At 37.3% G+C, this 16,703-nt stretch overlaps 1 protein-coding gene across 1 annotated transcript in view; it reads right to left on the bottom strand.

Moving 5' to 3' along the window:
• The window catches only part of LYPLAL1 (lysophospholipase like 1), a 31,399-nt gene extending 21,160 nt beyond the window's left edge, over positions 1–10,239 (bottom strand). Inside the window, exons 1-2 of the mRNA XM_082832468.1 lie at positions 10,137–10,239; positions 5,579–5,678 (exon numbers count right to left, since the gene is read on the bottom strand). Coding sequence (XP_082688594.1) covers positions 5,579–5,678; positions 10,137–10,230 — 194 coding nt within the window. The 5' untranslated portion in view covers positions 10,231–10,239. The remainder of the gene's footprint in view (positions 1–5,578; positions 5,679–10,136) is intronic.
• Between the last annotated feature and the right edge of the window lie 6,464 nt (positions 10,240–16,703).

Raw genomic sequence — 16,703 nt, 5'->3', positions numbered from 1 at the left:
AGAAACAGAAAATCTTAATATTCTCATTATATGAAAGAAATTATCAAAATCTTCACAGAAGAAAACTTCAGGTCCAGATAATTCCACGAGTGAATTTTATCAAACATTGAAGGAAGAAATAGCACAAACTCAGAAAACAGAGAAGGTAACATTTCCTAACACATTTTAAGAGACAGTATGACCTAGATAACAAAACTTTATAAAGACATTAAAGAAAACTACAGATCAATATCCCTCATGAACACAGACACAAAATTTCTCAACAAAATAACAGCAAATCAAATTCAGCTATATATAAAAAGGATAATACATTATGACCACGCAGGGTTTATAATAGGAATGAATAGTTGGTTTAACATTTGAAAGTCTACCAGTGTAACTCACCATGCTGACAAAATGAAAGATAAAAATCAAGATTATCTCAAAACAATACAGAAAAAGCATCTAACTAGTTCATAAAGAAAACTCTCAGCTAATTAGGCAAAGAAATAAATTTCCTTAATAAAAGGTGCAAAGAAAAAACCTATTAACTAACATCATACTTAATGGTGAAATACTGGACACTTCCCCTCTAAGATTACACAGGAAGGCATTCCCTGATTCTATTAAACACTTTATCAGAAGTTCAAACAAGCACAATAAGGCAAATAAAAGGAAGACTGGGAAGGAGAAAGTAACACTGCCTTTATTCATAGATGATATGATTGTTTATACAAAAATCATAAGGAATCTACTAAATAACTACTAGAAATAAGTGAATTTAGGAAGATAGCAAGATATAAGAACAAGATACAAATATAAAATGTTTCTATGTACTTGTAACAATCAAATTAGAGATTTAAATTAAAAAAATTCCATTTACAATAACAAAAAAACATAAAATATTTGTGAATAAATTTGGCAAAAGACCTCTATACTGAAAACTCTAAACCACTGCAGAGAGAAATGAATAGAGATCTAAATAAACGGTGACACACCATGTGCATGGACTGGAAGACATCAATTTTCTGTAAATAAACCTGCTATGGATTACATGCAATTCTAATCAAAATCCAAACAGGTGTTTTGTAAAATTGGTAAGTGGATTCTAAAATTTACATACAAATGCAAAGAACCTAGGATGAAAAAGTGTTAAAGAGAACTTATACAATTTGATTTCAAAGTTCCCTATAAAGCTATATTAATCAGAACGGTTTTATATTGGCATAAAATTCAAAAAATAGACCAGTGAAACAGAACAGAGTTCAGGTAAGAATCCATTAAAATATGTTCACAAAAACACAAAAGTACTTATAGCAGTGACATACATTGTTTTCAAAAACTGGAAATAATCCAAATGTCTATCAACAGTAGAATGGATAAATAAATGTGTGGTACATTCACATATAATATCTACTCAAAAATTTTTAAATGAACTACTGATAAGCACATAAACACTATGTTGAGTGAAAGAAGCCAGACACAGAAGGTTAAATTATCCCATTTAGTTGAAATTCAAGAACAGGCGAAACTATACTACAGTGATAGAAATCAGAACAATGGTAATCTATGTGTGGTAGGAATTGATTGGAAGGAGGCACAAAGAAACTTTCTGGGGTGGTGGGAACATTCTCTATATTTGAAGTAAACAAGTGCATATATTCATAAAAACTGACTGACCTGTATGCTTAAGATGTTTGCATTTCACTGTAAATTTTAAAGAAACGTATTAGGACTTCTGGTCACAGGATTTCATTAAGAGAGTGACAATGCAAACCAGACAGGGACAAGATATTTGAACGCATACATCTAACAACAACAACAAGCTGTATCTAAAAATATACAGAGCTTTAACAAATCAGTAAGTAAAGGATAGACAACCAAATAAAAACATGGGCAAACAACATGACTGGGCATTTCTTTTGAGGATATCATCTGGAAATTTGAGCAGTCTCCTCACCTAAATTAAAATAAAGTTTCAAACCCAAATAAGGCTTAAGAATACAACCCGGAAACACAGATCTGGAAAATTTCCTCAAGGATTATCGGTAATTCTTTGGATATTTCTATATCTTGCCCACAAGGATATCATAGACTACTCTAAGTAACTAACATTTATTGAGTGCTTATTTTATGTTAGACTTCGTGCTGAAGAATTTATGTGCATTATACGTCCAATTCTCACAACTCTGAGGTAGATACAATTATCTCTACTTCAGTGCTCAAGAAATTGGGACACCATTAGGGAGGCAATATACCTTTGCTCAAAATCTTATAGCATTAAGTAGAGAAATCAGGATTCAATCACAGGTCTGCCTAATCCAAAAACTGCATTCTTAAATACTGTACCACAATACTTCCATGTATCTTCAATCTCCTACTGAATAATATTATCATCTTGGGTATTTCCCTGACCTACTGGCCTAACAAGTACAGCAAAAAAGACATGAGTATTACACTACTGGTTCTTTTTTTTTAAATGATTTTTGTTTAGCTTGGTTTTGAACTTCATATAAACCCAGTTTGCTTTTTATTTTATTTATTTATTTAGAAATTTTTTAATTTTTTATTTCTATTGTTGGCTGCATTGGGTCTTTGTTGCTGCACACAGGCTTTCTCTAGTTGCGGCGAGCGGAAGCTACTCTTCGTTGCAGTGCATGGGCTTCTCATTGCAGTGGCTTCACTGCGGAGCATGGGCTCCAGGCACGTGGGTTTCAGTAGTTGTGGCATGTGGGCTCAGCAGTTGTGGCTCACAGGCTCTAGAGCGCAGGCTCAGTGGTTGTAGTGCACAGGCTTAGTTGCTCTGCGGGATGTGGGATCTTCCCAGACCAGGGCTTGAACCTGTGTCCCCTGCATTGGCAGGTGGACTCTTAACCAGTACGCAACCAGGGAAGTCCCACACTACTGGTTCTTACTCTATCTTTACTAGATAAAATCTGAAGGGTCCCCAAATCCAAAAAGTTAATCATTGTAAGTGATTTTAGAGATCTAGTCAAATCTGTTAATTTCCGACATGAAAATTAAGACACAGAACTGACAATTCTTCATTAACAGCCCTTATAATTTTATTTTAATTAAGAATTAGATGACCTATTTCTAAAAGTCTTCACTTCTCCTCTTTAACTGAAGTACTGGTTTCTCAAAGAGTCCACGTTGTATAGTACATACAAGATTTTTCATTCAAACTAATTACAAGGAATAACAAGTGGATTTATTTTTGATTTATTACTATATTTGTCACTTAGATATGTATTACATATGCTTCACTCTTATTAATTTATGATATACTGAAATATAAATGGCATTAAAAATGTCTAACTGTAACATAAAAGTGACTTCAAATATATTTCCAAAGCACATACCCGTTAACTAAGCTTAAAATTGATCAACAAATTAGTAGTCTGTTCTTATTTTGACACGACTCTATATTTTTCTTTTCAGTCTTCTTTGAGAGGCTGTTAAATTATAAAGTAGGTATCATTGTAAAGGCAACAATTAATTTTGTGATCAAGAAAAAATATTTAAAAAATTTTGAGTGTACAAGAAAAAAAAATCACACATCTATACCTATTTATCTAACTACCTATCTATCTACTTTTGTTTTTTTTTTTTTGGCCGTGCCACGTGGCTTGTGGGATCTTAGTTCCCCAACCAGGGATCGAACCTGGAGCCCTGGCAGTGACAGCACTGATTCCTAACCACTGGAAAGCCAGGGAATTCCCAATCTACTATTTTTTTAACCTAACCACGTTACATTAATAACAGGCTAAGTTAAATAATGCAAACTGTTCCATTTTTGGAAAATAATTTGGAAAAGATAATCCCCTAAACAAAAAGAAATTGACTTTAAGACCTCTGAGGACTTTCTAGGAATTTTTCCTGAAGGAAAATAAGAAATAAGATAAATAGGTATGCATAGTGATAAACTGAGGATAAAAACTAAAATGGTCTATGACACGAAAATGAACAAAAGAATGTAAAATATCATTTTAATAATTTCATATTGATAACATGTTGAAATGATAATATTTTGGATATAAGGGTTAAATAAAATAAGCTATTAAAATTAATTTTAGCTGTTTCTTCTTCCTTTTTTTTAATTTGGTGCCAAAAATTTTAAATGTATATATGTAGTTTATAGTATATTCCATTGATAGTATGGTCTAAAATGTCTGTTGATCTGTCCAAATAGCTATTGACTATGAAAACATATAATAAAAAGTTACTATGAATTCAGTAAAAAATTTCAATGCTTTTATATTTTATTAAATCACAACAGCACCTACAAATAATGCTTTAGAGCACATGGAGATTTCTGGACTCTCAGAAACATCTGTGGCCTAAGTATAAGGTACACTGGTCTAGAATTCATATCATAATTGGTGATGACATGATATTCATAAGCGAAAAATAGTAATTCCTAGAATCATGCTTCCAATGATCTTCCATTCAATTTTATCAGCCAATTACATTTATATTTAGCCAAAACTGAACTTATCTTTCCCATTCCCATGGGAAATACCACTGTCTTCCTCCCTCTTAACTTCACTCACCCTAAAAGCCAATAGTAAATAATAAGCTCTTTGGACATTTTCAAAGACCTTCAATTTACAGCACAAAAATAACCCACTGGCCATTAGGTCTTTTATCTTCACTACCAAAATACTAAACTGCTCCAAAATTATATTAAAATAATAACTTTTCTTTGAATCTTAAATCTTACAACAAAATTACCATTTTATTGTTCTACCTTTTTCAATTCTATCAACTCAGGTAAGTAAATTTTTAACAGTAGATATGAAAAGGTCCTTGAAGTTCTGCTTCTATCAATACTTCTCCTTAATACTAAGTTTCAGAAAAATAAATCAAAGCATTTGCATAAGCACACAGTGTGCTAATAAGACCAAATCAAGAACAGATTATTGGAAGTCAGATTGGGTTGCATAGTTCAGCACAATATTTCACTTACACACACACAAAAAACTTGTAAATCCCAGTTTAAAAGACCATGTGGATGTTAATTTAATAATCATAAAAAAGCAGTTTGACTTCAAAACTAAACCATGATTGTGCATTTTGTTAAACACGTCTACAGGTTGTATAAATATGGATTAAGTAGTTGATTCCATGTTCCTATTCTGGTTTACTGATTCAAAAAGCTTAAAATTATTTCTAAAACCTTCTACGTGTAGAAAGAATGCCACAAGTCTTTTTCCAGAGATTATGAACTCTGGTTTAACTGAATTATTAGAAAGATTATCCTTGTTTGAGTTATTAGTTTCTTTAGGGGGTGAATGAAGGGGAAAAGAGTTTGAAAGATGAGCAATCTGCAGGGCCACAGAAAGCAGAGTCCTGTAAACCATGCCTGGGACAAAGTTTAAGTTAAGAGCTTCAGGGAATGCTTTTCAAAAAATAAATTACCTAGCAAAACTTGGTCTAACAGAGTAATTGCTACAACAAAAAAAAAGTTCTGGTAAAAAGAACCCCAATTTAAAATATTTTAAATACAGAATTAAGCTGTAAAACCATCTAGCTGGTACATTTATATATATTTTATGCCACAGAGTTATACTGAGTAATGAATTAAATTACTGCATACCTGGGAGGCGCTGTTGGATAAATAACTTTTACGTGTTGGAATGTGAAACCTTGATTTAAAACTTGCTCGATCCACGTTCTCAATCCTTGTCCAGAATCACCTGATGAATCACAAAATCTAGATTAAGTTAAAACAGTTTGACAATACAGTGTATTTAAAAGCAGTCTAACTTTCATGTCACACAGAGGCTGGAACACAGAATAAAAAAATCTTCATAAATAAAAATAACTGTATAGAAACCGATTTATTAATGGGAAATAACTGATCAGCCATCAATAGTTAGAAATAATTTTGATTATTTTACTCCTGACTTCACTTTAAAGACCTGTTTAATTTTGAGTTTTAAGTTTCCTCATTTGTTTAAAGGATACAATAGGAACAAATAAATCAATTGATTTTTCTAAAAAAGAAATCCTTTCCATATCTGATTTTAAACACTGTCATTTATTTTTTTTACTCTTAAAAATAGTAAATTCCTAAAGTGCTTATAAAATTTTGTAACAACCTAAAACAATTTTCTTGGTTAAAAAACCAAATTTCTTCAAAAGGGGTATTCAGCATACTTTTATTTTTTACCTGAAGAAATGAGAATTTAATTTTGGCAATGTTTAATCTAAAATAATGACTGTACATCCCATGGCTGAAAAACAACCAAGCCTCATGCAAGAATTAATATATGTGTATTTCCATAAAAAAATGGAAGGAATTATAGGTTTACTTTTATGTGGTCCTAAAGAGAAAATTTTCAAGTTAACAACTCTAGTTTTTAATCAATCAATTCATTAAGGCAGCAATTAAAAAAGTATCTATTGAATACCTACTAATGTGTCAGACACTGTGCTTACTGCTAGAGAGGCAGTGATGGGAAGGTGATCGGGAGAAAGAATTCCTATACTCATGGAGTATATAGTTTATTGTGAGAAACAGACATTAGTCAAATAATCATATAAATAAATGTGAAAGACAAATGTAACCACTGCAAAGGTAAGACACTTCGTACCTCAAGGGTTTATTAGATTCAGAATTGACCCAGTTAAGGATTCAGGGATAACTTCACTAGAATATAAACTCCACAAGGCAAGGTTCATTTTGTGTTTCAGCCAGTGAGTGACTTGTTCATCTGATGCCTAGGACAGTGCTGACACAAACTAGGCATCCAGTAGATAGTCATTGAATGGTCTGAACTGCGATCTACAGGATGGTAAAAACTGAAGTGCACAGGGAAAAGCATCTCAGACAGGATATGGCAAATGCTGAAATGCTGTACAGGAAGCAGTATGGCATTGAAGAAATGAAAAGCAGAAAATGAGAGGAAAAGCAGTGAATGCAGGATGGATTCTAACATCCCGACAAAGCCTGAGAGCATGGAGAAGCCATGAAGGTTTTGGGGGGGCAGAAAGGGGGCATGCTTCTAAGGATTACTCTGGAAGCTATGTGAAGACAGACGTGAAGGAGGACAAAGATAGATGTGGAAGGATAGTTAGGAGGCTACTGTTCAGAAGACAGATGCTTAGACTACAGTGATAGCAGTGGAGTATACAGAAATAGATACTAGAGATATTTAGGAGATAAAATTAAAAGAAACTGGCAACAGATTAGTTATGAGGGGTCAATTATGAAGGGTTTCTAGGGTGATGGCAAGGTTTTTGGCCAGAGCTATATACACCAAGACAGGAAACACAGGAGGCAGCAGGTCTACACACACTGAGTGTGAGGTACCCCTTTGTAATGCATTCTAGGTCCTACACGAAGGGTTGAGCAAACTACTACCAGGTGGAGGACAAAATCCAGGTTCTTACGAGCTGAGAGCGTAGAACAGTGCTTTGCACAGTGGCCATGTAATAGATATTTCTTGAATGAATAGATTAATGCATGAATGACTATTAGGCAGTTGGATAACCAGGTCTAGAGCTCAAAGGAGATCTAAAATGGAGACACATATTTGTGTCACATGAACGGAGATAAAAATAGAATCTGTGGGCTTGTATGGAATTTAGCCTGAGGAGAAAAATGTAGAGGGAGAAGAAAAGAGAACCTAGGACTGAATTTTGACGAAGCCCAACATTAATGGCCAGGGAGAGGAGAATGAGTGTGCAAAATACATATAAAGATATAAAGAACCAGGAGAGTGTTTCAAGAAGAAAGGTGAATGCTGCTGACAGTTCAAATAAAATGATGACTGAAAAATGTCCATTACATTTAGCAACACAGAGGTTACTGGCGAATTTAGTAAGAGCCAACTCAGTCAATTTGCTGAGACTTACTCTATGGGGAGAAAGCAAGTCATGCATGATTTGGGCCTGTGTGAACCTTAGAGCTCAGTGTGGAATACAGACATTAAATTAGGTAATTACAAATACAGTGAATGCCACTGAAAGAAGAACCACAGTGTCCTAATGGAGCGTATAATAGTGAATTTATCTAATCTGAGAAGCTGAGCAAAGCTAATTAAGCTATCATTTGTTTTCATCATCCTGAAAGAAGAAGGTACTTTTTTGGTATTTTAGTAGTTGGAAACACTCAAATTAAGTTGGCTAGATATAACTTCTATTCCTATATGATGTTCTATGGCTGCCACAGCCTAGAAGAGAACCTCAAGTTTTCAAGATTTTTTAAAAAAACAAAATCTGCCTCTAAACACTTTTTCAACCTTGAAAAGCAAAACTAAATGCTACAAAACAACATGCATCCATCCATTCATAAAGTCCGCTCGTTAAAAAGCCAGCACCTTATTCCAAGAGTATGGTAAAACTGTTAAAATCGGTTTGCCCACATTTGTATTAACCAGAAGCCAAACATATCCTATAACATAACCACATATATTATTGTCTAATGTAAAATCATATTCCCAATAAGTTGGAGCTCAAAATACACAGGAACTGCATTATACTTGCATAACTGGCAGGATTCTTTGGATAAACTCTTCGTTCAAAGCACAGAGGGAAAAAATATATACGTACAACTTTGGCTTTCAGAGACATATGGTTACAAATTTAAAATGTCAGTAATTTGACATTGAAAAGAGTGAGGATAGTAACTTTAAGCAAAGCTGTCCAGGGAAAAAAGAAGTCTCAGAATTTTTATGAAATTATTTACTTGTTAAAAGGACTATGGTATTGGGGAATTTCTGGGTGCTTATAAACACCCTTGGAGCCCCAAATAATATTAGTATTAGTCTCTGAGTTATAAGCATTGCTGTCACCTTAGACCCCTCATCTTCTAAGTATATTTCCTTAGTCAAGTCTTTCCCTTCAAACATCTTTGGCCTTTTTCTTCCCTATTTCCAAAATGATACACCCTAATTCAGAGTTTTTTCAACTTACCTCTCCAGAGCACTGATTCTGGAGTCAGAGATCTGGGTTCAAACCCCAATTCCACCACCACTCACAGTAATAGCCAAGTGACCATGGACAAATTATTCAATCTACCCAAACTCATTTTTAAAATGAGAATATTTCCTACAACTGCCCATTTCCAGGTCTCCACCCTGTACCTTTACAATCCTCTCCACTATCCAATGACTGTCCTCTTTAAGCCTACATAAGTCCCAGTTTAAAGACCACTTCCTCTGGCAAACCTAACAAGCTCTTCATTTTCCAAAAGCCTTAACAATGCCTATCCAAAGTTTTTTTCCTTACAATTCACTTGGCAGTAAACCATGCACCATCTTGTGATCTCTTGTGATCTCCACTGCTGAGTCAAACTAAATGAATTGTTTTTAAATTTAGGTAGGCCCCCTGAGGACACAGGCTGCATTTCATTTCTTTAAAAAACACTTCCCAAGAACTTACCCTGGGCCGCACTAGGGATGCAAAGATTCAAACAAGCGTCCTTACTCTTGAGGAAGAAGTGAAGTGGGGAAGACAGAAGTAACTACAGGTAAGTGTAAGAAACGCTATACAGAATTAAACACATCACTAAAGGCAGGCGGTGGAAGGAGAATACCACCCCTGGGACTCAGAGTTGACTCTGTGCTTTATCTTGGGGTCTGAAAGACAAGGGGGGGTGGGAAAGGAGAAGGAAGGGGGAGCAGGAAAGAGTGAAGGGGGAAAGGCACTCCAGCCCTGGCATGGTCCCTCACAGAAAGGAGATAAATAATCCACTGCGGTTGAAAATTCCAATCACTAGTAGCTGACTCTGAAAAGTACTAGATAATGTTATTTGTCTCTAGCAAAAGACTTACCTTTCTAACTTGCTCTGTTTAAATTTGGGGGAGAGACATGGGGCGGGGGAATGTGTGGAAATGGTTGCAATGGAGAGAATGTAAACAGAGGGCCTCTGGCCGAATGACGGGACACAAAGGCCAGAACAGCGGGCCAGTGACTGCAAGACAGGCAAAAGGAAGACAAGGGTGGGGTGGGGGGTAAGGACGGCCGGGGACAGGTTACCAGACCCGTGTGTCCACAGCCGCGGGGCTACCGAGGGGAGAGTCACCCTCTCCGAGTCCACCGCGCCCTACTGGGGCCAGCGCTTCCCCCACTAGGGCAACACTGGGGGAACCGAGTGGGGGGCGGCGTTTCCCGTGCTGCAGTAACCGGGACGGAAAACTGTAGTCCACCTGAGCCATGCAGGAAGATCAGAGAGGCGCTGTGCCTCCCAGCCGGCGACACCACGCAGCGCTGTAGGCGAACTGAACCCGACGCAGCCGCCATGACTGCCGCCACGACTAGAGATTCACGAGCCCCGCCCTTACGCTGTTCCGCGGGCCCGCGCACGTAGGCCGGCAGGGAGCGCGCCTCGAGGCGCGCATGCGCACTCGGGCTGCGCAGTCCTGCCTCCGGGTCAAGTCTGAGGCAGTTTAGGCTGTACTGAGGCTTTGGTTTTGCCAAGACTGGTATCTTACAGGTGACCCCTTCGGTAAGGCACGGATATACTTCTTTGCTGTAGGATTTTCAACTGCAGTTCGAAAACTCTGGATTGCTTTTGATTTGGAGAAATATTGGTGTTAGGATGTTTAAAATTTAACATATAATAACCATATTTTACCTTCTGTGAGACTTACACAGGATGTTTGTAGCATTTTATATACAGGATAAGACAGCCGTGTAATAATAACTCTTCGTGTAGTTTATAAAAATAGTTTGCTTAGGGTAATCTGATTGAAAGAGGTACCATTTCATACCTATTAGGGGGCCTTTTTTTTTTTTTTTTTTTTTTTTTTTTTTGCGGTACGCGGGCCTCTCACTGCTGTGGCCTCTTCCGTTGCGGAGCACAGGCTCCGGACGCGCAGGCTCAGCGGCCGTGGCTCACGGGCCCAGCCGCTCGGCGGCATGTGGGATCTTCCAGGACCGGGGCACGAACCTGTGTCCCCTGCATCGGCAGGCGGACTCTCAACCACTGCGCCACGGAAGCCCTAGGGGCCATTTTTTTAAAAATTTAATTTAATTTATTTTTTATACCACAGGGTCTTTCTTATTAGTTATCTGTTTTATACATATTAGTGATTTTATGTCAATCCCAATCTCCCAATTCATCCCCCCTGCCCCACTTTCCCCCCCTTGGTGTCCATAGTTTGTTCTCTACCTCTGTGTCTCTATTTCTGAAGGTGGCCATTATTGAAAAAACAAAATAAGTGTTTGTGGAGAAGTTGGAAAACTTGTAGATTGCTGAGGGGAATGTAAAATGGTGCAGCAGCTGTGGAAAAGTTTGGCGGTTCCTTAAAAAGTTAAACAGAATTACTATATGATTTAGCAATACTCCTTCTAGGTATACAAACAAAAGAAATGGAAGCACAGCCTCAGATACTTGCACACCAGTGTTGATAGCATTATTCACAATAGCTAAAAGGTGGAAACAACCAAAGTGTCCATGGATGGGTGGATGGAAAAGAAAATGTGGTATACACATACAATGGAATATTATTCAGCCTTAAAAAGGAATGAAATTCTGATACATGCTACAACACAGATGAACCTTGAAAATAAACTGGACATAAAAGACAAATATTTTATGATCCCACCTGTACGTGGTCTCTAGAATAGACAGATTCTTAAAGACAGAGTCGAGTAGAATAGTGGTTACCAAGGGCTTTAAGCCAGGGCGGGGGGCTGGGGGGGATGATGGGAAGTTGTTTTTTAATGAGTACAGAGTTTCTGTGTGGGATGATGAAAAATTTCTGGAAATGGTGATGGTTATACAACATTGTGAATGTGCTTAATGCCACTGAAACTATACACTTAAAAATGGTTAAAATGGTAAATTTTTTGTTATGTATATTTTATCACAATTTTTAAAGTACCAAAAAAAAAAAAAGGAATTGCTTTCTATATCAAAGCCTAATCATAGGCATCGTTTAATACTGAGGGCTTCAGTCCCAGCAGGTGGCTCACTCATGTAAAATTCAGCAAACAACCCAGTGGAACTTTAAGAGCCATTAAACACCAGCCTTCCATTCATTGTAGTCTGCTCCATATTTAAGCAATTGCAACATATCTTTTATTTGTTCAAGGTAATTATGCTACTCCCAGGTGACTAAACTGCTTATCTTCAGATGCCAAGATAAGCTCTATGCTATCAGTGTTATACCAGTGCTGTCCCTGGGAATGGCCCTATATGCCATTAGTTAACCAGATCAAAAAGGAACTCTTGTTTTCTTTCACAAGCCCCTAAATCTTCAGCAGAGAGTACTGAGAATGAAGTCATTAATGAGGACAGGCTGGGATGGGCAGAGCTCTGACAGCCAATTCTCAAAAATTGCTTCTAGATTAGGATTGACATATATACGCTACCATGTGTAAAATAGATAGCTAGTGGGAATCTGCTGTAAAGCACAGGAAGCTCAGCTTGGTGCTCTGTGATGACCTAGATGGGTGGGATGGGGGGTGGGTTGGGAGGGAGGTCCAGGAGGGAGAGGATATATGTATACATAGAGCTGATTCACTTCATTGTACAGCAGAAACTAACACACCATTGTAAAGCAGCTATACTCCAAGTTAAAAAAAAAAAAATTACTTCTGTCTCTAGATTGGCCTTCCCCACTTGAATTCTCGATAACTTTCAAGAGCCAGGTGAGAAGAGGGCAGGGCTGTACGAGGAGTGACCACTGGAGATATGCCAGGTAAGGCTTTGAGTTCTACTCTTAGAACTCCATTTACTGCCGGAAAAACTTTTTGTGCACTACTCCATGCTTTTGAAATGGCAAAAAAATCAGAAACATAATTATTATGATTATTATTGCTAATAATCGTAAAATAGTAATAGTAAAAAAGAGTAAAACATTGGGACTTAACTAGGTATCATAAGTACATTCCCATAAAACTGAGACAGGCTGGAATCTGGGACCCTTTGCTGCAGTACTTGCACCTGGACAGATGTCTCCTACAAAATACAAAGAAACTATAAGGGACTAAAAATAATTACTTGCATGCCAGTTGGGTCAAATAATGAACAACAAGATACAAAAAGACCAAAAACCCAATTGCCACTTCTGAAGAGCCAGGAGCAAAATCAGGGGACTGCACATGCCCCCTGCACACAGCACCACCAAAGGGGTAGGCAGACCATCTAAGGCACCCCTCTGGCCTGACCCTTGGACACATCCCTTCCCTCACCCCATATAAGGAACTAGCTCCCCCCCCCCCCGCCCCACCGCCTCCAGGGAGGAAGCAAGGGGACCTGTTGCTTGTTCTTGCTGCCCGCGGCTGCAGCAGGGGCCCCAGTAAAGCCTTGCCTGAATTTCTTGTCTGGTTTCTTATCAATTCCTATTGATTAAGGAGGCCAAGAACCCTGGTCGGTAAGAAAACTGTGCAGTGTTACTATCTGTTTTTGCCAGTGAGGCTCAGAGGGGTAAAGAACTTGGCTCAAGCTCATACTGCCAGTCATTTGTAGAGCCTTGATTTGTATATTGGTTCTATCTGACGCCAAAGTCCAGTCACACACATTTACACAGTAGCTCACAAAAATTATGGTATGTACAAACTCTTCTGGGAAAAAAATGCTTCTGGGATTTAGATTGTAGCCCTTTAGAGTCTCTATCGATTAGGAGTTCTGTGTTTCTTCAGATTATCCCCAAGTCTCCTGGTTTTCATTCCTGGTTTGCTCCTCCACCTTGAATGAGCACCAGTTTGCCTTGAAGGAGCATCACTCTGAGCAAGTCGATAAGCAGTACCTGAATGCTGGGATTCTGAGTTTCGCCTAGAACTTGAGCCTTCCCACATTTAGGATCATTACTGGAATAAGCCAGATTCTTATAAACCTAATCAAAATACTCTTATTTCCAGTGATTTCAATGCTTAGCTATTGTTGCTATTCCTTTCATCTTTATTCATAGAACAAACAGAAGGTTTTAGATTACTGTATGTAGAAATGCCATCTGGTAGGAAACTGTTGAACAAAAATGTTTTGTTCCTTTCATGTAACTTGTTTTGTAACTTTCGTGATCCTTTCATGCATTACTTTGCAATGTAATTACGTCCCAGGATGGTTGTTTGCTTCTTTTCTGGTGGATCTTTTGCTCTTTTGAACTTGGGGGAAGAGTTATCCCTGGAAGATTTTTCTTCATACATTCTTTTACTCTTTGTGTATCTCTTAATTTTTTTGTTTTTCACTCATTTCCTTTCAGCCAATCTATATGCCCATTATTGATGCACTCCCTTTTTAGTAACCTCAGTGTTTATCCTCAGAAAAACAAGTAAATAAAATAAAAGAGAAAAACAAACAAACGAAAACAAAAACCCTCCCTTTTTGCAGTGTTTCAATATCTGTTGGGATCTAAAGATAAATGGTAAGGTGAGAGTTTAGTTTGCTGTGACACTGTGTTTAGAAATCCTTTAGGACACACTTACTGGCTTCAGAAAGATGATTGTAAGATAAGCCATTTAGAGTAGTATATTTGGTACTTTCAGATGATCACAGTTAATTGGAATCACTTTAGTCATCAGACAATACACAGTTTATGCATTTGTTGTTTTCCTCATTCTTGAGCATCAAATCTTACCCTCTTTGCGTTGGTTGGTTTTTATCTGTTGCATCATTCAGAGAGAGAAACACATATACGTTAACAGTACGTACAAATTGGACAAAATACCTCAGTGTTGGGTAATACTTAAAATTTTATAAACTAACAAAGTAAGTTCCTTTATACTTTTCCCTTATCCATTTATGAAAGAAAAACTAGAAAATACTTAAAAGTCCTGAATTCTTATTAAACAATAAGAATGAACTTTTTAGAAATGAATGGCTATATGAGATTATAAACTTTAGTATAGCCATTTCCTCAGTTCTAGGGACCTTAAGTTTTTTCAGTTCAGTCCTTCTAAATGCAGGTGTGGGGAATCCTCCTTTTTTCACCCACTACTCCTACTAGATATGCATGGCAGACATGGGGCCATTTCACAGCAGATGGGTCACCTGGGGTACTGTGAGCTAGGCTGAGGCAGCATGGGGGGATGACACATGAGTTACTCAGATACAGACTAAATACAGTCTTGGAGCATGGGCACTTGTCACTCCTGATGGACTGTTCACAGTCAGAGTGATTCACACCAAAGCAGTGTACAGGACTTGGTTGAGGATGGTGGAAGTTTCTGCCTCAGACGTAGGCTGGGTGGTCAGTGTATGTGACTGGAAACTGCAACAATGTTGTTTGCGTTGCGACATGACTCTTCTTTAGGAAAGGGATCACCTCCCTTTTGAGCACTTCCCATGACTGGTTCTCATATTCCTAAGCTCTTGATACTTTCTGGAAATGCTTCCTAGTCACCTTCCTCTACGTCCTCACATCCTTCATGGGAATCCCTCCATTGATCTTCAGAATGTCTGTGTACCCTAGCATCCATTCTTTGCCTTCTGTAACAGATCCTGATGGCTCTTCAAATTCAGAGCAAGAGGTATTAGCAACGCCTAACCAGATCTTGTTCCCTTGAGGGCAGGAAAGTCTCAATCTTCAAACCATCCCATAGGCTGAGGGAAAGATGATGCATTCCGTACACATGTTTTTAAAAAAAAAGCAAAGCAAAGCAGAAAGAGTAATTTCCCTATTAATACAGTCTGAACATCTATGTCCTGCTACGTTCATTTAAGAGCAGATGAAATATATATGTAATCATAATAGCATAATGGCACGGTAGCATGCAGTGAGCAGAATATTGAAGTGATGTTCCAGCTTCAGGAGTAACAAGCTATGTAACATTAAACAGACCATTAGTCTCTTTGAACCGGTTTATCCAACTGAGAAATCAGGGAGTAGGGCTTGATAAGCTCTCAAGTTCTATGATTCTAAGATCATGAAGGTGTTTAAATTTGTGACACATGCCACTTTTATAAGTATACCTCTGATATTTAATTATGCTTGGCTCAAAACTCTTAATTGTACTGCACAAACTTTTATTTAGTAGTATCAGAAATATCAGCAAATATAATTCTCCTCCTTTCTTGTGTGGCTGATTTTAGTACCTTTACTCTCTCTTTCTACTCTCTTCCTGATGATTTCTAAAGCCAGGAAAAAAAGAATTAAAAAAGATCTTTTAAGAAGACAATCAGATCATATGAACCAATCTTTGCAATTTAGAAAGTAAGTGCAATTTATTCTGAAGTGGACTATTTTCTGCCTATCTATCTGTCTATATTATTGACCAATGGAAAATATTTTATGTAAAGGTATGACAATGGATTTTCTATTGTCATCTCTATTTTATTAAGAAAATACAGAAACTGTAAAATCTCCTTAATTCATATTCTAAAGGCAAATACCATTCCTTTGTCTAATTATACTTTCAGAGAATTTTTTATAAAATGCTGGCAAAATGTAAGTCTTTAGGAGAAAATTTTCTTTGTATAGGTTAAAAATGGATGCAAGTGAGTATATTCAAAATAACTGAAAGCAGGGTCTTGAAGAGATATTTGCACTCCTATGTTTATAGTGGTACTATTCAAAATAGTCAAGAGATGGAAGCAGCCCAAATGTCCATCAAGAGATGAGTGGATAGAGTAAGGTATATGATACAATGGAATATTATTCAGCCTTAAAAAGGAAGGAAATTCTGTCACATGCTACAGCATGAGGGAAACGTGAGGACATTATGGTGAGTGAAATAAGCCTTTCACAAGAGGACACATACTGTATGATTCCACATATACGAGGTGTCTAGAGTAGTCAAATTCATAGAAACAGAAAGTAGGATGGTGG

Source organism: Leucopleurus acutus, assembly GCF_964270905.1.
Source record: "Leucopleurus acutus genome assembly, chromosome: 2".
In the NCBI taxonomy this organism is placed as follows: domain Eukaryota; kingdom Metazoa; phylum Chordata; class Mammalia; order Artiodactyla; family Delphinidae; genus Leucopleurus; species Leucopleurus acutus.
Note: the sequence above shows the minus strand (reverse complement) of the source record. Positions and strands in the feature narration are given on the sequence as shown.